At 42.4% G+C, this 24,801-nt stretch overlaps 2 protein-coding genes and 1 non-coding gene across 6 annotated transcripts in view; 2 read left to right on the top strand and 1 right to left on the bottom strand.

Moving 5' to 3' along the window:
• The window catches only part of PANK2 (pantothenate kinase 2), a 38,873-nt gene extending 20,044 nt beyond the window's left edge, over nucleotides 1-18,829 (top strand). Inside the window, 5 exon segments of the mRNA XM_008141051.3 lie at nucleotides 3,921-4,174; nucleotides 7,248-7,424; nucleotides 15,167-15,290; nucleotides 16,849-16,974; nucleotides 18,265-18,829. Of these exon segments, the coding sequence (XP_008139273.2) occupies nucleotides 3,921-4,174; nucleotides 7,248-7,424; nucleotides 15,167-15,290; nucleotides 16,849-16,974; nucleotides 18,265-18,315 (732 nt within the window). The 3' untranslated portion in view covers nucleotides 18,316-18,829.
• MIR103B (microRNA mir-103b) lies at nucleotides 15,714-15,797 on the top strand. Its single transcript, NR_129156.2, has one exon. It is a non-coding gene; the product is annotated as a microRNA mir-103b (primary transcript).
• Nucleotides 18,830-18,851: 22 nt separating the features above from the next.
• The window catches only part of RNF24 (ring finger protein 24), a 71,185-nt gene continuing 65,235 nt past the window's right edge, over nucleotides 18,852-24,801 (bottom strand). For 2 of the 4 annotated variants that reach the window (XM_054724346.1, XM_054724347.1), the window contains one exon: nucleotides 18,852-19,792. In XM_054724346.1, the coding sequence (XP_054580321.1) occupies nucleotides 19,695-19,792 (98 nt within the window). In that variant the 3' untranslated portion in view covers nucleotides 18,852-19,694. Of the gene's footprint in view, nucleotides 19,793-21,333; nucleotides 23,358-24,801 lie in introns of those variants that run through there. The other 2 variants (XM_054724348.1, XM_054724349.1) reach the window with 1 other exon arrangement.

Genomic DNA, 24,801 nt, shown 5'->3' with positions numbered 1-24,801 from the left:
GCTTTCTACTGGGGACCGAGCCCGCAACCCAGGCATGTGCCCTTGACTGGAATCCAACCTGGGACCCTTCAGCCCCCAGGCCGACACTCTAGCCACTGAGCCAAACCAGCCAGGGCAGTTTATTCTTCATTTCTGACTAGTCCTTTTTTATGCTGTTCTCACTAAGTTTATTGAGCATCTTTATAACCAGTGTTTTGAACTCTGCATCTAGTAGATTGCTTGTCTTCATTTTATTTAGTTCTTTTTCTAGAGTTTTATTCTGTTCTTTCACTTGGGACTTTGGCACAGCCTCCCTTTCACTCAAGCTGGGCACCGAGGTGTGCGCCTTTTATGGGCTGAGTACACCCTCCTCTTGTTTATTGATGTTGGCATGTCATGGGAGGTGTTTACTCCCTGGCCAATCATCTGCAAGGACTGACCACGACCACTGACCACCGTGGAGGAACAGCTGTGCAGGGGCCTGCTCCACAGAGCAGGACTTACTTCAGCAGGGCTCTGGTACTTGCTGAGTCCACCCCTTGAGTGTATTGCTTATGGAGTTGGGTGGTGGTGATCCTTTGACATGTTCTGAAGCTGGGTGCCCTGGCTCTAAGTCTTCCCAGGAGCTGCAGGCCAAGGTCAGCTGCCACTTGTGTTTTGTGTAGGGCCACCTGGCATGAGCTACGAAGCAATCTGCAGATAGCTGCTGCTTGTGCTGGGCTTGGAGGTACCCAGGCAAGGCCAAGAGGGAACCAAGTTGAGCTGCTGCTAGTACCAGGCTGGGGTTCTCACTGAGGTCCGATGCTGCTTTATTGAGAGATTTTAGGAAAATCTGAAGCATGAGCTAAGACAGGCCATTCGTATGGAAAAGCCACTGGAAACAGCTTAGGTGGTTTGGCAAGTTGGGTGGATGGGGGAATCTCAGGGAATCACCAAGGTGGGGTAAGCAGTGTGAGCCAGGTTGATAGAGTTTCATATATGGTGCCCGTTTGCTGGTTCTGGGAGAAGGGCTCTTCAAAGGAACAGTGGCCTTGACCAGCACTTCTGTCTAGGAGAAAACTGCTCGCTCCCAGCTTTTACCCTGATGCCAGACAATTCACTTTTCCCCTATATGTCTCTCGTGCCTTTTAAGCTGCTGCCCCCGTATTGGAGCTTAGAGGGAGTGGGTCCAAGGAAGTCCATGCATGGCCCTTTTAAGAGGAACTGCCTGGGACTCTGGCAGCCCTCCACCTCCCTCAGCCTCAATCCCCGCTGGTTTTTACAGCCTGAAGTTATGGGGACTTACCTTCCTTGTACTGAAACTTAGGGCTGGAGGAATGGTGTGGGACTGGGATCCCTTGCTCCTTGGGTAGGGAAGGAGGGGAGTAGGGGAGGCTCTGCAGTGGAGATAGCTGTCCCAATTTTTATCCGTTACACATGGGTGCACGACCAGCCAGTTCTGGGTCTCTGCCTTTCCGTCCAGTCTCTCTGTGGCTTCTTTAATTCCCTAGTTGTATGACTTCCATTCAGCCTGATTTCAGGTAGTTCTGAATGATGGTTGCTCTGTAGTTTAGTTGTAATTTTGATATGCTTGTGGGAGGAGACGAGTACTGCATTTACCTACACCACTATCTTGACAGGTTGTCAAAGCTTAATCTCTGAAACAGTTTTAAAATATTGAATTTACCCTTTTAAAAAAAAGTGAGTCAGATTTCCTCACATTGAGTTTGCATGTTGGTGCAAAACTTACATTTAGTAACTTTAGTTAATGAAATGACTTATACATTGTTATCTTTCTATCAGTTAGCCTGGGATTCATTGGGAATAATAGCACAGTGGGATACTTCAGGATTCTAATAGGTCACCGGTGTAAAATGACAGTGTAAGCCCAGCTGGTGTGGCTTAGTTGGTTGAATGTCTTCCCATGCGCCAGGAGGTCACTGATTTGATTCCCGGGCAGGGCACATGCCTGGGATTCGGGCTCGATCCCCAGTAGGGATTGTGCACGAGGCAGTGGATGGATGTTTCTCTCTCTCATCAATGTTTCTCTCTCTCCCTCTCCCTTCATCTGTCTGAAATCAATAAAAACAGTAAAAAAAAATTGACTTACCTAAGGAAGATGCTAGTGCTTGAGATTCAATTGTTAGGAAGTCGATATTTAAATTTGTCTTGGCAGGAAGGGCTTGAGCAGATGAAATAAGGATAGTGATGAACAATTCAAGGGCCTGGGTTTGGTTAGAGGAGTACCTTAATACATATTTTTTCCTTTTAATCTTCACCTGGGTATATGCTTATTGATTGTATTTAATTAATTTTTAAAATGTCTATTGCGTTTATTTAAAAAATAATATATATTTGTATTGATTTCAGCGAGGAAGGGAGAGGGAGAGAGATAGAAATATCAATGATGAGAGAGAATCACTGATTGGCTGTCTCCTGTATGCCCCACACTGGGTATGTGCCCCGACCAGTAATCAAACCATGACCTGGTTCATAGGTTGACGCTCAACCACTGAGCCATGCAGACTGGACATCTTTATGGATTTTAGAGAGAGAGAGAGGAAGTCAGGGAGAGAGAGAGAAATAACATTGAGCCCTAGCTGGTTTTGCTCAATGAATAGAACGTTGGCCTGTGGACTGAAGGGTCCCGGGTTCCATTCTGGTCAAGGGTATGTACCTCGGTTGTAGGCTCCCAGCCCTGGTCAGGGGCATGTGGGAGGCAACCAATCGATGTGTCTCTCAAATCGGTGTTTGTCTCTCCCTCTCCCTTCCACTCTTTCTAAAAATTTAATGGGAGAAATATCCTCTAGTGAGGATTAAAAAAACACACATTGATCGGCTGCCTCCTGTATACACTCCAGCTGGGAACCGAACCTGCAACCTGGGTCTATGCCCTGACTGGGAATCCAACTACCGGTCTTCTGTTGCATGGGACAACACTCAACCAACTGAGCTACACTGACTAGGGCTGCTGTTGATTATAGAGAGAGAGGAAAGGAGGGAGAGAGAGAAAAACATTGATGTGAGAGAGAAACATCCATTGGTTGCCTCCAAGGAATCAACCCCACAAACTAGGTATCATGCCCTGACCAGGAATTGAACCCATAACATTTTTTTTTTTTAGCATATATTTTTAAATTGATTTCAGAGAGGAGGGGAGAGGGAGAGAGAGATAGAAACATCAATGATGAGAGAGAATCATTGATCGGCTGCTTTCTGCAAGCCCCACATTGGGGATTGAGCCCACAATCCGGGCATAGGACTTGACTGGGAATCAGACTGTGACCTCCTGGTTCATAGGTTGATGCTCAACCATTGAGCCATACCGGCTGTGCTTAATCATTTATTTATTTATTATTTAAGTGAAATGAAGTTGTTAGTAAAGTTTTAAATTCTGATTCTGCTAAAATTTCCCTGTCCTCCGGAGTCTGTAATTCATTTAGATAGTGAAAAATCTTACTTTCTAATTGGCCACTTGCAGCCTTTTGGCTTTAGGTTATTGATAATAACCTGTGGCCTACTTTGTTACTGCTCCATAGCTTTGAAGATGGTCTTTTGGAAGGCAGATGTCAGTCGTTGTGTCTCCCGCCAAGTGTCACCAGGTGCTTGCATCACTTAGATTTTGGGGGGGGCCTGCTTTCTGATAGGGCTATGACCTTGGCTATGCTCCTGCTTCATGCCTGTGAGCAGACATCTTGTTTTCTGCTTGGGTGTGGGCACATTGCTCCAGCTCCTGCAGTGATTTGTGGGTAGAGTGTATTTGGGTCTGTGGAAGCAGGAGTCTGTCTTATCAGTCCATCCCTGTTTGTTGTCTCCAGATATGTTCTGTAAAGCATGCACAAATATTACACATCCTTGAGTGCTTTTGTGATTTGTTTAATATAAATGGGATGCCTTATTAAATGGAGTTTTTATTTCTGTTGGCTTGTTAAAAAGCCTGAAAACATTTTATTTTATTACAGATAGGTGATCTTCAGCTTTGCAAACTTGATGAACTAGATTGCTTAATAAAAGGAATTTTATACATTGATTCAGTTGGATTCAATGGACGGTCACAGTGCTATTACTTTGAAAACCCTGCTGATTCTGAAAAATGTCAGAAGTTACCGTTTGATTTGAAAAATCCATACCCTCTGCTTCTGGTGAACATTGGCTCTGGGGTTAGCATCTTAGCAGTATATTCCAAAGATAATTACAAGCGCGTCACTGGTACCAGGTAGGTCTTTTATATTCTTGATATCATATGGCTTAACATTTGAGTTTTTAGGTATTGCATGTAAGTATACCTTTAAGAATCTGTTAAAATTATGTAAAAAATAAAACTTTTTCTGGGATTATGCAAACAAATGTTATTTCTCTTTGAAAATTCTGATTTCATGACCTACTTTTCTTTAATCTGTATTGCTCCACGTTTCTTAAAATGTCTCATCAGCAGACTCATTAAGCCTGTAGTCCCTGCCCTCAGATAGTGTATGGTGTGCATATGCCATAAAGTAAGCAGAGCTCAGTGGAGTCTATAAAGAGAAGGCAAGGCAAGATCCTAGGTTTTGTACAAGTGTATAAACACACACGTGCTCGGGTGCGCGGCCCGAGGATGACGTGAGATTTAGAAGTTGAGATATTGAGCAATAGAAAAATGATTGGGGGAGGGTGGTCTGAAAATGGAGAATTAGGTGGCAGATGAGAAAGGAATGCACTTTAAGGATCAGAGATCACTTAAAGAAAAACTAGGAGGTGGGAATGGGTAAATAAGATTTTTTAACTGGTGTAAGTTAAGGAATGAAAGGAATAATTTTTTTGGGGAAAACACATTCATTGAAGAATTCTCATTGGGTTAGGGGGCTGATGAGCCAGGGTGATAAGATACTTGAATGAGAAAAAAAAAGATGCTTGAATGAGGATGGCTTAGGGCATGCACTTGGAGAGAGAAAGGGAGGAGGCACCAATGTGGCCCTAGGTGTGATGGGCTGATATACACTGAGTGGCCAGATTATTATGATCTCTGAACGCATAATAATCTGGCCACTCAGTGTATATCCTATATAATAAAAGGCTAATATGCAAATTGTCCCCTTGACCAGGAGTTTGACCAGCAGGCAGGCTAGCCAACCGCCCATGTCCCCTCCCCGTGGCCAGGCTGGCCAGATGCCACCCATGCACGAATTCATAATACACACACACACACACACACACACACACACACACACACTGAGTGGCCAGATTATTATGCATTCAGAGATCATAATCTGGCCACTCACTGTATACTAGGTGTACCAGTTAATGCGGATTTTTTTCAATAGATGGAGTTATACATATGTTGATATATATGCCATTTGATATGTATGCTATTTTGTTGACTACAAGCTTTAGAACTTCATATGTCAAATTTGCTGAAGGTGTTAACAGAGATATTTTTACACTTAAAAATGTCGAATTTTGCCGAAACCGGTTTGGCTCAGTGGATAGAGCGTCGGCCTGCGGACTGGAAGGTCCCAGGTTCGATTCCGGTCAAGGGCATGTACATTGGTTGCGGGCACATCCCCCGGTGGGGGGGGGTGCAGGAGGCAGCTGGTTGATGTCTCTCTCTCTCATCGATATTTCTGGCTCTCTATCCCTCTCCCTTCCTCTCTGTGAAAAATCAATAAAATATATTTAAAAAAATATATAAATATATTAAAAAATAAAAATGTCAAATTTCGTGCCAAAAAAGCATTTGCGGGAAGTTTTAATTCATTACTTTATTTTGAAGAAAAAGTTAATGTATACTTCGGGAAGCTTATGGTGAACATGCTCCATCTCAAGATACTTGTGAACACTGGTTTAAATGCGTTAAAAGTGATGATTTTGATGTGAAAGACAACATCCATGTCAACCGAAAAAGTTTGAAGACTAACAATTACAAGCATTATTGCATGAAGATGCATGTCAAACTCAAAAACAACTTGCAGAAAGATTAAACGTTGCTCAGCAAACTATTTCTGATCATTTACAAGCAATGGGAAAGACTTTAAAGGAAGGAAAATGGGTGCCACAGCAACTGAACAAAAGACAAATGGAAAACTGAAAAGTCATCAGTAAAATGTTGCTTCAGCAGTATGAAAGAAAGTCTTTTTTGCATCGAATTGTGACTGGCGCTGAAAAGTGGATTAATTTTGAGAATCCCAAATGCACAAAATCATGGGTTGATCCAGGTCAACCATCAACATCGACTGCAAGGCCAAATCACTTCAGAAAGAAGACAATGCTCTGCGTTTGTTGGGATCAGGAAGGTGTGGTGTATTATGAGCTTCTAAAACCAGGTGAAACTGTTAATACTGATCGCTACCGACAACAAATAATCAATTTGAACCACGCTTTGATTGTGAAACGACCAGAATGTGCCAGAAGACACGGCAAAGTAATTTTGTTGCATCATGACGCACCATCACACACTTCAAAACCAGTTAGCCCTAGCCGGTTTGGCTCAGTGGATAAGAGTATCCGCCTGCGGACTGAAAGGTCCTAGGTTCGATTCCCGTCAAGGGCACATGCCTGGGTTGCAGGTTCCATCCCCAGAAGGGGTGTGCAGGAGGCAGCTGATCAATGATTCTCTCTCATCATTGATGTTTCTATCTCTCTCTCCCTCTCCCTTTCTCTCTGAAATCAATAAAAAAAAATATATTTTTTAAAAAAGAGAAAGACATGTTAAAAGATCTTGCCTGGAAAGTATTAACCAGACCTTGCTCCTTCAGATTACCACTTGTTCCGATCGATGGCACACACACTTTCTGAGCAGCACTTCAAAACATACGAAGAAGTGGAAAATTGGTCTCTGAATGGTTTGCCTCAAAACAAGAAAAGTTCTGTTGGGACGGTATCCACAAATTACCTGAAAGATGGGGAAATGTGTAGCTAGCAGTGGACATTACTTTGAATAAAACACTTTTGATGTTACTCTTGAAATTATCGTATTTTCTGTGATTACAAAAATCTGCCAATATTAACCGGTACACCTAGTACTTGAGGTTTCTCGAACTTAGCAGACGCCCAGATTGAACTGGAGACATGGGTGGAGGGGTGGGCCCTGTATTTTGCCATGTTGCTTGTTGGTGCACATGAATGCATACCTTCAAGGTGTCTGTTAGGGACCTGTTTTTATCTTTTCACAGACTTGTTTCTCCCTGGTGGCTTCTGCACGATTGGGTTGAGGCAAGAGTAGATTGACATGTGAATATGGTTTTATAGTTCATAAATATTACCTTCCTATTTAAAAAATGTTATAATCTTAAATTATTTATTTTTAATCACAGTCTTGGAGGAGGAACTTTTTTTGGTCTCTGCTGTCTGCTTACTGGATGTACTACTTTTGAAGAAGCTCTTGAAATGGCATCTCGTGGAGATAGCACCAAAGTGGATAAACTAGTCCGGGACATTTATGGAGGGGACTATGAGAGGTTTGGACTGCCAGGCTGGGCTGTGGCTTCAAGGTAAGGGGACATGTGTTCTCTAAGAGATACAGAAATAAAATACTAAATATTGGGTTGCCCTTGCCAGTGTGGCTCAGTTGGTTGGAATGTCATCTATATACCAAAAGGTTTGATCCTTGCTAGGGCACATACCCAGATTGCGGGTTGCATCCCTGGTTAGGGCACACAGGGGAGTCAACACACTGATGTTTCTCTCTCACACTGATGCTTCTCTCTCTCTCTCTCTCTCTCTCTCTCTCTCTCTCTTTCTCTCTCTCTCAAAAAAACAAAAATTGGGTATATGTTTTTCCTTTTAAGCAGCTTTACATATTATAAAGTCACCTGTTAAATGTGTCCAATTTATTGGTTTCTGGTATATTTATAGAATTGTACAGTAATCACCATAATCCAATTTCAGAACATTTTTATCACCCCAGAAAAAACCCCCTGTATTCATTAGCTGTCACTCCACATTTCCCTACCCCACAGTCCCTCATAAACACTATTTTCTGTCTCTAGATTTGCCTATTCTGGACACTTCGTATAAACAGTATCATACAATGTGTGATTTTTGTGACTGACTTCTTTTATTTAGCTTAATGTTTTCAAGATTCATCCATGTTGTAGCACGAATCAGTATTTTGTTTCTTTTTATTGATGGATAATATTTCATTGTATGGATATATGACATTTATATATAGGTTGATAAACATTTGGGTTATTTAAACTTTTTGGTTATTATGAATAATGCTGCTAGGAACATTCATGTACAAGTCGGTGTGGACATATTGTTTTGAATTCTCTTGGGAATATACCTAGGACTGGAATTGCTGGATCATGTGATAACTCCTATGTTTAATCTTTTGAGGAACTGCCAGACAGTCTTCCACAGTGGCTGCACCATTTTACAACCCCACCTGTAATATAAAAGGATTTAAATTTCTCTACATCCTTGGTGACCCACTTCGTATTGTCTTTTTGGTTTAAACTGCCTTAATAGGTGTCAAGTGATCTGTCCTGGTTTTGATTTGTATTTCCCTAAGGATGACTAAGGATGTTGAACATCTGTCTATTCATGTACTTATTGACTATTTGTCTACTTTTGGAGAAATGTCTGTTCAAGTCTAGCTCATTTTGTAGTTGAATTATTTGTCTTTTATTATTGAGTTGTAAGAATTCTTATATATTCTAGAAACAAGTACCTTATCAAATACAATTTTGTATTTGCAAATTTGTAATTTGCAAATATTTTTTTCCATTCTGTTAGTTGTCATCACTTCCTTGATGGTGTCCTTTACATTAGTGGTTCTCAACCTTTCTAATGCTGCGACCCTTTTATACAGAGTTCCTCATGTTGTGGTGATCCCAACCATAAAATTATTTTCATTGCTACTTCATAACTGTAATTTTGCTACTGTTAATGGGATCAACATGGCCACCTGGAGGGTAAATAAATGCACACTTATCCAGTTCCTAACGCAGTGCTGGGCTGCACGGTATGGCAGACCTGGAGCCAGTGCTCATGATGCCAAGACAGGGAGCGACTGTCCGGCTTGGGCCACAGACACAGGGGCCATCTGTGCACTGAGTAATTTTGCTACCGTTAATGAATCGTAATGTAAATATCTGTGTTTTCCAATGGTCTTAGAGCAGGGTCGCCTAAGACCATCGGAAAACACAGATATTTACATTACGATTCATTAACAGTAGCAAAATTACAGTTATGAAGTAGCAGTGAAAATAATTTTATGGTTGGGGGTCACCACAACATGAGAAACTCTGTATAAAAGGGTCGCGACATTAAAAAGGTTGAGAACCACTGCTTTACAGCATAGACGTTTTAAATTTAAATAGATAAAATGAAGTCCATCTTATCTATCTTCTCTTTCCTTGCTTTTGCTTTTGGTGTTACATATAAGAAATTATTGCCTAACCTTAGAATATGAAGATTTATTACTTTTGTATTTTCTTTTAAACGTTTTATAGGGTTTAAATATATATATATATAAACTCTCTCTCTCTCTCGGCCTGGTGCATGAAATTCGGGGTGGGGGAAGATGTCCCTCAGCCCAGCCTGCACCCTCTCCAATCTGGGATCCCTCTCACAATCCAGGACTGCTGGCTCCCAACTGCTCACCTGCCTGCCTTCCTGATTGCCCCTAACCGCTTCTGCCTGCCAGCCTGATCACCCCCTAACCATTCCCCTGCCAGCCTGATTGATGCCTAACTGCTCCCCTGCCAGCCTGTTTGCCCCTAACTGCCTCTCCCCTGCAGGCCTGGGTTCCCCCCAACTGCCCTTCCCTGCAGGCCCGATCTCCCCCAACTTCCCTCCTCTGCCGACCTGGTCACCCCTAATTGCCCTTCCCTGCAGGCTTGATCGCCCCCAACTGCCCTCCCCTGCTGGCCTGATTGCCCACAACTGCCTTCCCTTGCAGGCCTGGTCCCTCCCAACTGCCCTCTTCTGCTAGCTATCTTGTGGCATCCATCTTGTGTCCACATGCGGGCAGGATCTTTGACCACATGGGGGCAGCCATCTTGTGTTGGAGTGATGGTCAATTTGCATATTACTCTTTTATTAGATAGGCTATATATTTTTAAAAATATATTTTTTATTGATTTCAGAGATGAAGGGAGAGAGAGAGAGGGGTAGAAACATCAGTGATGAGAGAGAAAAATTGATTGGCTGCCTCCTGCATGTCCCCTACTGGGGTGGGGGGCGGGTCGAGCCTGCCACCCCGGCATGTGCCCTTGGCCGGAATCGAACCGGGGACCTTCAGTCTGCAGGCTAACACACTACCTACTGAGCCAAACTGTCCAGGGCTGAAAAAAAAATTTATTGATTTCACAGAGGAAGGGAGAGGGAGAGAGAGATAGAAATATCAGTGATGAGAGAGAGTCATTAATCAGCTGCCTCCTGCATGCCTCACACTGGAGATGGAGCCTTCAACCTGGGCATGTGCTCTGACTGGGATTCAGACTGTGACCTCCTGGTTCATAGGTCGATGCTCAACCACTGAGTCACGCTGGCTGGGTGAGTTTTATAGTTTGAACCCTTATGTTTAGGTCTATTATCCATTTTGAGTTACTTTTTGTATATGGTATGAGGTAGTGGTCCAAATTCATTCCTTTGTGTATGGATGTACAGTTGTCCCAGCACTATTTGTTGAATAGACTGTTCTTTCCCCATTGACTTCTCTTGGCCCTTGTTGAAAATAGTTGTTCTTAAATGTATAGTTTATTTCTGAACTCAGTTCTGTTCCATTGGTGTTTATCGTTATGCCTTGATTACTATAGCTTTGTATTAAGTTTTGAAATTGGAAGTGTGAGTTCTCCAATTTTTTTTCAAGATTGTTTTGGTTCGTCTGGGTCCCTCAACTTTCTGTTTGAATTTTAGGATCAGCTTATCAATATCTGCAAAAGAAGGACAGCTAGGATTTTGATAGGGATTGTATTGAATCTGTAGATCATTTTGGAGAATACTGTATTGCAGCTTGACTGTAGTCTTCTGATTCAAGAAGATGGCATGTCTTTTCTGCTTAAGTTAGGTCTTTGCTTTCTTTCACCATTGTTTTTGTAGTTTTCAGTGTATAAGTGTTATACTTTTGTTGAATATATCTCTAAGTATTTTGTTCTCTTTGATGCTATTGTAAGTTGAACTGTTTTATTAATTTTATATTTTGACTAGTAGCCCAGTGCACGAAATTCGTGCACATTGAAAGGGAATTAATTAGATGAAATATTTTAATATTGCTATTTGCCCTTTCTCTATAATAAAAGTGTGAGAGATAAAAGGAAATGAGTACAATGTATATGAAAATAATACATAATTTTATTAACTAAACAATAACAAAATGATATAACAACAATAACAAACTCATAATATAAAAACAACATTGATGCAAATAATGACTGATAAAGTGATTAAACTTATTCTAATATCTCCCTGTCTACCACATTAAGAGTAAAAACACTTTCAGAGTGCTTGACTAATTTCCCTTCAGATAAAGTATTTACAACTTTAACTAACATGCTCTTTTTTTTTTTTAAATATATTTTATTGATTTTTTACAGAGAGGAAGAGAGAGGGATAGAGAGCTAGAAACATCGATGAGAGAGAAACATCGATCAGCTGCCTCTTGCACACCCCCCACTGGGGATGTGCCCGCAACCAAGGTACATGCCCTTGACCGGAATCGAACCCGGGACCCTTGAGTCCTCAGGCCCCAACGCTCTATCCACTGAGCCAAACTGGTTTCGGCCGTAATATGCTCTTTGAACTCAAGAGAAAGCAACAGCCGTAACTGGTTTGGCTCAGTGGATAGAGCGTCGCCCTGTGGACTGAAAGGTCCCAGGTTCGATTCCGGTCAAGGGCATGTACCTTGGTTGCGGGCACATCCCCTGTAGGAGGTGTGCAGGAGGCAGCTGATCTATGTTTCTCTCTCATCGATGTTTCTAACACTCTATCCCTTTCCCTTCTTCTCTGTAAAAAAATCAATAAAATATTTAAAAAAATACTTAAAAAAAAAAAGAGAGAGAGAGAAAGCAACATATAATTGACCATGTCCAAAAACGGGTTCAGGTAGGAATATTCCTACTCTGTCTAGAGTTTGTCCTTGTGATTTATTAATAGTCATCACAAATGTTGGCATATCTTCGAATTAATTTAAATGGGTGGCCAGTGTCAGATGGGGACAAATCAATTCTTGGAATCAGAACAATCTCTCCCTCTGCAGATCCTGTTAATATTTCAGCTTTGATAATATTAGGTCGCAATCTTTTGATAATAAATCTGGTACCATTACAAAGACCCCATTTACTATTAAGATTTCTCAATAGCATGATGATTGCACCCACTTTCAATTTTAATTTATGACACGGCATTCCAGAAGTAGTAATACTATTAAGAAATTCAATAGGAAAATTTTCCTTTTCAGCATCATCTGTTGAGTCAATGGAATCATCACTCAAATAGGTGTGAAAATCTCCATCAAGTATATCCAAAATTTCTTCATTTAATTTTTGAACGTGCTCATTTTTTGGACAAAGAATTGCACGTTTAGATGTATTTTTAATATTATCTATAGATATACTATTTCCAAAGGTAGCTTTAATAATAGATCCATTAAAAATCATTTCATGCCGAAACCGGTTTGGCTCAGTGGATAGAGCGTCGGCCTGCGGACTCAAGGGTCCCAGGTTCGATTCCGGTCAAGGGCATGTACCTTGGTTGCGGGCACATCCCCAGCAGGGGGTGTGCAAGAGGCAGCTGATCGATGTTTCTCTCTCATCGATGTTTCTAACTCTCTATCCCTCTCTCTTCCTCTCTGTAAAAAATCAATAAAATATATTTTAAAAAAAAATCATTTCATGGGGAATTTCAATAATATCCATTCCTAAATGAAAACTGCTATCAAGTTTGCCATCTCCAAGTTTTACTAACCATTCACTATAAGCAGAATCCTCTGATCTCATATTTGTTTTAAGAGACAACTGTCTGAAACATCCCGAAACTCTACATTAAACTCGTTTGTACTATGGCCAATCGTATAGCATGGCGACACAAATATCCCCTCTGAAAAGAACTTTCCCACCAAATGCAACATTCAAATTAGCGCCAGCGAGAGCTTTATATGTATGGCATGTGTGCGAGTCAAAGTTTATTTTTAAATTTCCAGTGTGCGTTATATGTACCGGTTGGTCGGACGGATGGACACATGTCGGTCACTTAGCCTTTTATCTATACAGATTATGAGTCATGATTTTACCTTTTTAAAAAATTATTCTTTAATACCTCCAAAGCACAATGAGTAAGAATCTGAAGGTTTATGTGGCTTCTATTTGGTTTCTAGGACAAAGTTCTTTCCTTTACCCACCACTCACTTCTCTCCCTTTACTCTTGAATGTTAATTCCAACATAATTTTTGTAACACCTCTTGAAAAGGATCCCACCACGTTTTTGATAGTCCACATGATAAAACTTACAGAAAAATACATGAGACTTTCATTCTCTCACTAACTTCTTCATATAACTGTAATTCCTCAGTCTCTATAGAATGAAAAAGGAAAATAAAAGTGCCTTCTCTCATTCCAAGGCCTTTCTCAGTCAGACAACCACAAAAAGAATGAGCCTACAATTCATGCCATGTAATCTCTATCAAGCATAATTCAAATCAAATCCCATCAGGCAAAGTCTGGGATAATTAAAATGTATAAGAGAACAGTGGTGACCTGGGGGAGAACTTATGAAACCTTGTCTCCTGCTTTTGCTGAATATTCTTTTTGTTATGCTAGACTCCAAGCCCCGTTCGGGGACCTGGTCAGGCGGCTGCAGGCGCTAACCCATGTGGCCTGCCCTGGTCGGTGATCCGTGATCATGCCTCCTGCCCAGGTCCATGATCCATGATGGCGGACCTGGGCAGGCGGCTGTGGGCGCTAACCCACGCCGCCTGCCCTGGTCCGTGATCCGTGATCGTGGACCTGGTCAGATGGCTGGCGGCGCTAACCCATGCTGCCTGCCCTGGTCCTTCATCCCTGATAGGGGCTTCGAGTCAGCTGCCACTGGTGGCTGCTGACTCGAAGCCCCTATCCGGGACCTGGTCAGGTGGCTGGAGGCGCTAACCGCCTGCCCCAGTCCACCATGATTGCTTGGATCCCAACTCCCCCCTCCCCGCCCCCCCGCCATCTTTGCTGGTTTAACCCTTTGCACTTGCTTGCTTTTTTCTCGATTCCTTTATTCTACTCGGGATTTAATTTTTTAAATACCCCAGATTTTACAAAGTGCAACAGTAGAATAAAAAACTGGAGTTTCTTTTCATACAAACTTATTTATTTGGATTTTTTTATATTTCAAATTATTGATACATTCAAAGAGTATAAAAAGAGCTGCTACCGATGCTAACCGTGTTGAGTCACACTCGACATCTGAGTGCAAAAGGTTAATGTGTATATTTGCTCCTGATTGGCTGGTGGGCGTGGCTTATGGGTGTAGCAAAGGTACGGTCAATTTGCATATTACTGTTTTATTAGGTAGGATTGTTTGGAAATAAAATTTTTGTGTGCGCATTGGGGCACATGGGTTTTAATACTAGAAAAGGCAGTCATATACACATGCTTGTTTACTAATTTTAGGTACTTTGTAAATGCTGTAGATTTCATTTTCTTTGATTGCAGCATTTGCTTGTTGGTAATCACTTCATTTTCTGTTCGGTTGGGTTTATTTTCTGGTCACAGCTATTAGTGTAGCAGTTGTGCAGGTGAGGTACTTTAAAGCTCTTGACCTTCTAGAGAAATCTGAAACTGTTAGTTTTACTCTGGGACTGGTTGGCTGTAGTTTGCTTTGTTAGGATAAAGCAGTTTACCAGATTTGAATGTGACCCTTTAACTGAATGGAACAGCTGGGCATTTGGGAGGAGTAGAGGTATCTTTCTGGAACTTTCCCTGGTTGCAGAAGGAGCAGTGGTGCCTTACAGTGCATCTGATGAGATCTAACAATATGTGCATATCTGGTATCAAAGCTCGATACTGTTTCAGCAGAAACCACAAGGAAAGCCATTTGCTCATTCAGAATGCTTGAGGGTTCTCTTTGAAGTGGCATTTCTCTTTGAGCCAGATGCTCCTTAATTTTTTTTTTTTTGTAATGAAAAGTTTGAAGTTTTGAGGAACATTGTTCTAAACGTCACTTTTATCTTAGTAAAGTAACATTCAAGTTCTGTTGGGCTGTGTTGTCTTTGGTTTATCAAAGGGATTTTTTTCCCCCATCACAGCTTTGGAAACATGATGAGCAAGGAGAAGCGAGAGGCTGTCAGTAAAGAGGACCTCGCCAGAGCAACTTTGATCACCATCACCAACAACATTGGCTCGATAGCAAGAATGTGTGCCCTTAATGAAGTAAGGGGACGTGAATTTCTTTAGTTGCTCTGACAACATCCTAAGTGGGCCCCACCATGTATACAACATCTGTTTTGCCCGAATGGGCCTAATTGTAGTCATATGTGGTGGAGTTCGTTTCATTGGAGAAGTTAAAACTCTTCACATGTAGACTAATCTTAATTGACTCCCCCCCCCCCCCCCCTTACTGAAAATAAACACTGCTACTAGCTAGAAGGCAAGAAGGTAGCCAGCATGCCAGATGGTGGGGGGGACTATTACTGGGTGGTGATGATGGATAGTGATGCTGAATCTAGACTCCATGCTCATTGTGGAGCTCTAGAATCCCTGGGAAGGAATCCAGAGGAAGTCATTGAAGCTGGGAGAAGATTGAGCAGGCCAAGCACTGCCCACCCTGCTCCCCCTCCACCGCAGCAGAGCTGTCTTTGTGCTTTCAGCTTCTTTACAGTGCTGCCTTGTAGCATTCAGGTCAAGCAGCATTGTACAGGGCTATGAAAGAACCAAGAATGGCCTTCCCTTGGGGACCCAGTTGGTGCAGTTTTATAGCTTGTCCCTATTTATACATTTTTGTTTAAAATTATTCTTTTAAACAGATAAGATAGACATGTGGCTTAAAAAGGAAATCTTAAAAGGTACAAAAGAATTTTCATTTTTAATTAAAAGATACTGTATCAGCATTAAGTAATTAAAAAAAATTCTTCATTTGACTATGTTAACACTATTTTCTTTATTGCATGTTCCCTTTCCTGTGCTTATGTATTTAAGATTTTAGTTGGTGTACATACTATTTTCTAATTTTTACATAAATATAAATTTCATGGCTGTATGATCTGATTGCTTTTTATATAAGTCATTGGCATTTGGTTGCTTGCCAATGACAGCTCTGTGGTAAAGCATTTTAAATGTGAAATTTTTCCTTGGTTGAATTTTATTCTTGATAAGGGACTTACTCAGGAGTGAGATTTTTCATCTAAAGACTATGACCGTGTTATGAATCTTGATAGGTATTGCCAAGGTGTTTTATTTGCACTAGGGCTGTACCAGTTTAGATAATTTTTGGCAATAAATAAATGGGTCAAGTTTTACTACAACTTGACTGATACTGGGGGTAGAATTTCAGTTAGTTGTTTTGCTAATTTATAGGTCTAAATTTTTTACTTTCTTTTTATCACTAGTGAGGTTGAATTTCTTTTCTGTTATATTTATTGTATAATTTTGCCCATTTGTGTCATTTTCCTTCTTTGAATTGGGTCTGTTGTTTTTTTTTTATACTTATCTGTATGAAACTTTAATAGCAGTTATTGTTTGTCATATTTAATACACGTTTTTCCTATCTGTTTTCTCTTGTGATATTTTCTGGCATGCTTTGAAGTGGGTCCAGAGTTATGTGGGCACTAAATTAAGTAGTCCTGTATCAGTTGGATTAAATATAAATACTTTTTTAAAATCAGAAGTTAATTTGCTTCTAAAAACTATGCACATGGTCTCTGTTTGGAGTAGCTTTTATGAGAGACTGAAATTAAGATGAAAACTAATTGCCTTCTTTTGATGTGCTCAGAATATTAACCAGGTGGTATTTGTTGGAAATTTCTTGAGAATTAATACAATCGCCATGCGGCTTTTGGCATATGCTTTGGATTATTGGTCCAAGGGACAGTTGAAAGCACTTTTTTCGGAACACGAGGTAAGCAGACTTATTTCCTGCAATATGTTACAAGGGCATGCAGTTCACATTGTCTTGGAATTTGAAGTAAAGGTGAAATAGTACTTACATATTTTTGTAATTATATGATATTGGGTTTAACTTTGATTGTAATGTTTAAAAGCTCTTACCCAATTCAATGCAAGGTAGATTTTTGGTTTATTTCATTGTGAGCTTCAGCAATATTAAAGAAGTCTTAAAAAATATATATCTTAAAAAAATATATATATATATATATAATATTGATTTCAGAGACGAAGGGAGAAGGAGAGAGAGATAGAATCATCAATGATGAGAGAATCATTGGTCGGCTCCCTCCTGCATGCCCCCCACCAGGAATCGAGCCTGCAACCCAGGCATGTCCCCTTGACTGGAATTGAACGTGGGACCCTTTGGTTCGCAGGCTGATGCTCTACCCACTGAGCCAAACCAGCTAGGGCAAGAAAGAAGAATTAACATTCAGCCATATTTCTGAGCCATCAATATATTTTTCTGAGCCATCATTATATTTTTCCCGTTGTACTTTCCCCCCCAATATTACTGGTTTTAGAGAGAAAGGAAAAGAGAGAGAGAAAGAGCATCATCGATGTGAGAGAAACATTGATTGATCTCTTCCTGTATGTGCCCTGACCCGGGATCGAACTTGCAGTCTTTTTGGTATATGGGATGATGCTCCAACCAACTGAGCCACCTGGCCAGGGAGGAGATTAATTTCTTAGGGTAATTTGGTAAAAATTTTTTAACTTATATCTTCATATCACAGTTATGATATGAACACTTTATGAAATTTTGATTTTTATGTTATTTTTATTGCTTGCTGATTTAATTTTCCTCTCTGGTTAGCATCGCTGGTCCATTTGTCTCTGTTTTCTATTTGCATTCAGCCTTCTGACTCTAGTGTTGATTTCTGCACATATGGAACTTAGATTATTTTAGGCTCTCTGAAGTCTTGAAATACAATTGACCCTTCAACAATGTGAGTTTGAACTGTGCAGGTCCATGTATAGGTGCATCTTTTTTCAGTAAATATAGTGGCCCTTTGTACCCATCGGTTTCGCATTCATGGATTTAATGAACTGTGAATCAAAAACAGTATTTTTAAATTCCCAAACGTGGATCAAAAATATTTGGTTCAGCAAAATGGGTGCTCAGAAAATGGGTGTCAGGAATTAAGGGCAGTGTTGGCTTTAACACTAGTAATCATATTTATGGCAATTTAAATGATTCTAAGGAGAATTGCTCTTATTTTTTTGTGTATTTTTTTTTTTTCAGGGTTATTTTGGAGCCGTTGGAGCACTCCTTGAGCTGTTGAAGATCCCCTGATCATTACCTGGGGAGGGGATTCCTGGAACCTTCCACATTGGGATCTGTGAACTTTCATGTTTTTTTTTAAGAGACTTACTTAATTTTCTGATTGTGTATTACCTGAATCAAAGCAGGAAAGGACAAATGGATTTTTCTAAGTCATCAAGACAAACCCTTAAAAATTCAGCCTAAACTAGTAACCAGTAAGGAATGATATATATGTATATTTGTGTATATATACAGTATATATAAAGTGGACCATGTTCATGGCAGTGAGGATTGGCTGTAATACCTTCTATATATTTTTGAAACTCATTGTCACTCACGAGCCACTTAAAGGGGAGAGCTGTTCTGTGTTCAGCATACTGTGTTTTCGGATCCTGTTGAACTTGCTAAATGTAAGGAAAGCTACTATGTGTTATATAATCTAATCACAATTTTGACAGTATGGCCTTGAAGATCATCTCCTGTGCATTAACTCCTGTGTGCATTTAGCCTTTGTGTGAACATATTGAAAAATGTTTTATTTCAAGGTTCTGCAATCTTAATTGGGCAGGTTAGTTCAATACCTATAACTTGGACAATTAAGCAACTTTTAGAAGGACAATTAGAGGTTACTTTACACCATAAATCCTAGGAAGGTCTCTTTGGAAAGACAGGATTTCTTCCGTGGACAGAATTACCTTGAGTGTTGGGCTGATGGAAGTAAGCTACTACAAAAGACATAATTTGGAAAACTAAAACCAGACAAAAAGGACTGCTTTTTTTCCTTCCCCAGGGAACTGGGGAGAGAATCTGGTTACACTTTGAGGCTAGTAGAAATCAAGGAATTGAGGTGTCCATTAACTCATGGGGAGCAGGTGGGTTCTTCCCACCTTTCTCACCCACTCCTGGTCTTGGCACTTAGCAGCCCCCAGGCGCAGTCCTGATTTCTCTGGTAGGCTGGCTCAAAAGGCTGCTTGAGAGACAGGTTTTGAGAGCTGAGTATTGATATAGATTGACTGGACCTTTTCTTTCTGCTGTGCAGAATAATTTTTAAAAACCTTCCCCTTAGAGATTGAGCTATGTTTGTGTCTTATTTGGTGCCTACATCGCTGCTGAAGGCAGTGAAGGTCTGTATAAGTGGTGTTTTTTTTTTTTTTTTAAATTTCTTTATTGATTAAGGTATTGTATAAGTGGTTTTTGAACTAGAAAGAAACTCCAAGGCTCTGGGGAAGCTGGCCTGGAGGGTTCTCGGAGGGAAGGTTCTAAGGAAGGGTGCAGAGGGCGGGGCTGGGTCGTTGAGGGAGGAGTTGCTTGGGCTGGTGCTCCTCCCTGGTCGACTGGGATCCTGCGGCCTCCCGTGTTGGCCGCGTGGGGGCAGCAGAGGCCCGTGCCCATGGTTTGTGAGGGCATGGTCATTTCTCTGATGCTGGCCACTTGCACACGGTTCCGGTTCCGGCACCCGTGGGTTGTGGGTGCTGCCCCTGATGCAGGCCGCAGAGCTGGAGGGACACTGCAGGGGGTGGAAATTGTGGCCCTTGGGTGGCGTTTGGGTCTTCCTCTGCTGTCCCATGTAGCACTTCCTGAGCCCTCACCCCTCACCCCCCATCCTGTCCTCTGTTCTCTGGCACTTCCAGATACGCACTTGGTGGCTCCACTCTTCCCTCACAGCCACCGACGACAGTGCTACCACTCTTTCGCTGGTACCATAGTCGTGTTTCTCGGGCCCCTTTTGTCCCAAAATGCCTCTGCTTACTTGGGTGGAGAAGGTAGAGAAGGGGAGGGAGCCCGAGCCATTTCTAGTGGAGACCCAGGCCCCACCTCCTGCGTTGTGGGTCCCGCCTGTGTTTCAGAGGCTGTGCCAGTGCTTAACATGGGTTTCATGCAGCTGTTGTAAACGCCACAATTCAGCAGAAAAGCAAACCTGCCTGAGGTCACACAGGCAGAGTCCCCTCTCCTTTCTTGCATTTGCCTTCTACCTCAGAGGGCCCAGTTGCCACTCACTTTGTGGGTGGTTCTTAGCTCACACTGTCACTCCATGAGGGGGCTCTTGATAGTTCCACCGAGTCTCGTTACTAAATCTAACAGACATTTCATGTCCTCACTTTCCTCAGTTCTAACACAGTGCATATCTTGCTTTTCCTTTTGCCATCCAGACCCCTTTGTCTCTGCCAGCTTGAGAACAACAATTTGACATTGCCGGCTCCAGGCACAGTCCTGATTCCCCAAAGCGGTCCTCAGCACTCACCTTGACTCTGACTTCCAAGCTACTATGCCTAGTACCTCCTCTGAGCTCCAGTCCTAAGGCAGTAACTGCCTTCCCTTCATTCTACTTGTCTATCTCCAAGGCCATCCCTACACAGAAGTATCCACACCCTTTCCCCTGAACTCCCCTCCCCCGCCATCTTCTTCACTCCCTCCAGCTTGAGGTGCAAGTAAACTCAATCTCCACTCACCATTGCCACCACCCTACTTTAAACCACTGCCATCTTATCTCAGCAGTTGTCCTTTGCAATCTGCCCTCCAGATGGTAGCCTGAGGGCCCCACTCCACACTAGAGGCCTCCATGAAAATGGCAGCAGTAGATGGTCCGGTGGGGACAGATGGATGGTTAGAGGGTTGAGTATTGGGGAGGAAGTTTCTATGAGGGCATACACTTATTGGGGAGGCTTGGTTTTGAGCTATAATTGATACCAAATAGCAACTGGATATTTGGGTTGTAGATAACATACCTAAGAATGATAGTGTATTTAGGTGGGCAAACTGTAGGTGGGAATTTAGTGAATACCAAGATAGAGTGAGAGTAACAACAGTTGATGGGCAGAGAAGGGAAAGGCTGCAAAGAAAACTGAAGCGAGGTCAGAGGGGGCTGCTAGGGGTCTGTTGCTCAGGAGACGGGAGAGGAGCCCTCCAGACACCTGCATTGAGGATTAAGAGGAGGCCCAGAGATGGCCTTGAGGGGAACAGTTTCCCTAAAGCTATGGGGCAGAATCTGCAGAAGTCCTATTGAGGGTTGGTGAGGAGAAATGGCAGCTACCACAGGGTGACTCTGGACCAAGAGATTTTTTTTTTTTTTTTTTGAGATGTTTTTTTCCTTTCTTCCTAATAGAAGTTATTTGCAGGTCTGGGGTGTTGTGAGAGGTGTGAGGAATGGCCTAGTTCTGACACTTTACTCCCGAGACTAGTGCCTGTATTTCGGAAACTACCTGTGTCCAGCCGCATCTGCAAAGAAAGCTGAGGCCAGTGTCAGGTGAGGCCTTGGCTTCTCTGCTTTCTCCCTCACTGGGGCCTAGTGCTTTACTCGTCACCTCTGACCTTCACTCCACACCGTGGGGGACAGGCCACAAGCTCCTTCATCACAGTTACCTTTTGCTGTGCCCTACTCACCTTCTTTCCCACTCTTGCTACACAAGCTTAAGTGGGGTGTGAGTGTCCATAAGTGGGTACATGATTAACATTAAGTAGTTTTCAAAATCTGCTCTTTATTTACATTTAAGTCAATTACATGCATGTTTTATTTTTTAAACAAGAGTAATTAGCAAAAAATGCATTAAAACTTTAAAATAGCAATTAAATATACAAAAATATAGCTTACAAAAAACTGCGAATGTTTAAAAATATTCTGCTGCAGAATTCTTAGTGTACAAACACGTCTATGAAACCTGACGCTCAGCATTTCATAAACCTTTCATTGAGGGAGTTACATAAAACCTAGTGAATGAACCCCAATGGGCTATACTACATGCCTAAACTACCTTCCTTCCTGGCAGTGATCTGTTATCAGAGATGACAATGATCAGGAACACTATCTTGGAAGACGGTGTCACCAGGAGGGACTTCTTAACACTGGTCCCATCTGCCTTTTTCTATCGGAACCTGGGAGGGAAGGAGCAGACAGGGACGGTGTGCAGCTGGCCCAAGGTGCTGACCCACCAGCTTGTGCTGCACAGGGAGCTACATCAGAGTACAGACAGATCCCTTAACATTGGCAGGGCTCCCCTTCTGAGTACATGGCCCAGAGCAGGCAGGGTGTTCTCCTTGTCCCTGTAGCCACAGAAGGGAGCCCTGGATTGGTAAGCAAAGGATGCTGATGTTTGGTCTAAAAATGGAGAAAACGATTTGCATCTTGGAACAAGTGGGCTCTAAACAACTGGAAAACTGACCAAGCCTTTCTATGTTCTTCTTGATACTCAAGTGGTGGAAGCACATTAATCTTATCTACTAAAAAACCATAACCCAGCATATTCCAGTTATCAACTGCAAATTTCACCTAAATTTATACACTGTTAATTTAGACATGTCCTTTAACTCAAATTCTTAACAGCTAACGTGAAAGACACTACTAACCCAGGGCCAGAGATTCATCACATGACAGAAGGGTGGAGGTTCCCTGCAATTCCTTTTCAAGTTTCAGGTCAAGGGCCCAAAAGCACTTTGAATCCTGGGGAAACTCTGGGTGGCAGGACACCGGGGAGGTGGGTGAGGACCAAGAGGCACTAGTCCATGGCCCCATGGCTGCCTAAAGGAAGCAGCTTTAATGTCCATATTTTCTAGGGGCAAAAATGAACTTAATGTTTTTTAAAGAAAAGGTTACTGGTGGGGTAATGTCACTGAGTGAAAAGTACTGGGCTTGGGGAAAACTCGGGGCAGCATTTTTTAGAGTGGGGAGGAAAAGGAGCCTGACCCATGTACCTGAACATCTATGATTGACTTTAAGATTGACCACCTACTTGTTCAGCAACTTCTGAGACATCTGCCTCACAAGATAGAAAGGTGCCTCAGCCTTCAGTTGCTGCTGCTGCTTGAACTCCTGCCTCAAAAATGGGTGCTCGCCTAAGAAAGCAAGAGTTAACAGACATCGCTGCTGCACTCGGGCTTCCCTTGCAACTGGCCAAGATGGTGTGGGGCAGCTTGTCCAGGTGGCTGCAAAATTGCTGGGCCTGCACTGCTGCTCTTGTGTGTCCTGTCACAGATCAGAAAGTCTGGAAACTGGTTGTGCTCCTGTCATCTGGACATCTGTGGTAGGAGTCAGGGAGGGACTGCAGTTTCTGATTTGTATAGAAAACAATTCCAGTGTGCTGCAATCAATAAAAATGCCATTTTCAAAAGTAATGTGATTGTAAAAGGATCATCCCCCCATTCTGGGCTCACCTTTTACAGATATTCTGACTTCTGGTACAGTTCTTATATGAATAGGAATGTTCCTGAATATACTCTAGTATCACATGAGCAAAGGAGACACCCCCCCCCCCCCACACACACACGTGTGTGCACTTGTATACACACAAATGACCTCTGGGAGGCTACATAAGGAACAAAACTAGGTGCTCAAGGGGTGAGAAGCTGGGCTTGCTGGAGGTCAGGGATACAAGGAAGACTGACTGATGAACCATGGAAAGGGATTACCTATTCAGAGTTAAATTTAAAAAGGTGTATCCAGCAGTGAGCAACAAATCCGGGAGCTCTAGGCAGATGGAGGTGAGGAGAAGAGGAAGGGAGCCCCACATAAGCTGCGTGACAAACGCCCCTTATCAGCTCCCATGACATCTGTCACCTGCCAGGCTCTGGACACAGCTAATCCTTGCAAGAGCCAGTAGATACCGTTACAGTCCCTGGGTGATGCATAACTGGCAGAAAGGCACCTGGCTGGTGAGTGACAAAGATGCTTCAAATCAGTCTGATCACTTTCTGTCCAGAGCTCTGGGGATGCCTCCCAGTAATTTCTATAGTCATTAAGAATAGCTTAGCCCTAACCGGGTTGGCTCAGTAGATAGAGCATCGGCCTGCGGACTGAAGGGTCCCAGGTTTGATTCCGGTCAGGAGCATGTACCTTGGTTGCGGGCACATTCCCAGTAGTGGGTGTGCAGGAGGCAGCTGATTTGATGTTTCTCTCATTGATGTTTCTAACTCTCCCTCTCTGTAAAAAAATCAATAAAATATTTTTAAAAAAGAATAGCTTAACAGTGGGATCAGGCCATGGAGATGACAGACTTTGGAGTGGGGCTGTTGGAAAGGGCCTGAGGTTAGGACAAGGCGTGGCATTGGGGAAAAAACTTGTCAAGACTTGTGAAGAACTGACTATATGGCAATGGTGGGAGGCCCCGGGTATCCCTCAGCCCAGACGCCCTCATCCATGGGCCACCTGTTCCAATCTGTCTTGTCCTGCTCCCTTCCAGGAATAGGCCTAACCAAATCACAGTGTCAAAGTAAAGATAACCAAGAACCAAGTCAGGCTGGTTTTGTTCCATTTCTAAAACCAGCTGAAGTCTGGGCTGAATTCTGTTCCACTAACCCATAGCACACAAGTAATGTCCAATCTTCGAGCTGCTTAAGTTGTGTTAAGTAAAAAAAAAAATCATGGTGTTAGCCAGTGGCCCAAAAGCAGATCAGAATCCCCACGTGTCTATAGATGATCAAAAGGTCACCCACTCAGACAAATGTGGACAGCAGCCTCACTGTGAGGTGTGAGCCTGAGCCAAGTGTATTACGAGATCCTTGACTCATTCTTAAAAAAAACGTCTG

The sequence above is a fragment of the Eptesicus fuscus genome, chromosome 12 (genome assembly GCF_027574615.1).
Source record: "Eptesicus fuscus isolate TK198812 chromosome 12, DD_ASM_mEF_20220401, whole genome shotgun sequence".
In the NCBI taxonomy this organism is placed as follows: Eukaryota; Metazoa; Chordata; class Mammalia; order Chiroptera; family Vespertilionidae; genus Eptesicus; species Eptesicus fuscus.
This window is presented reverse-complemented; position numbering and strand designations above follow the sequence as displayed.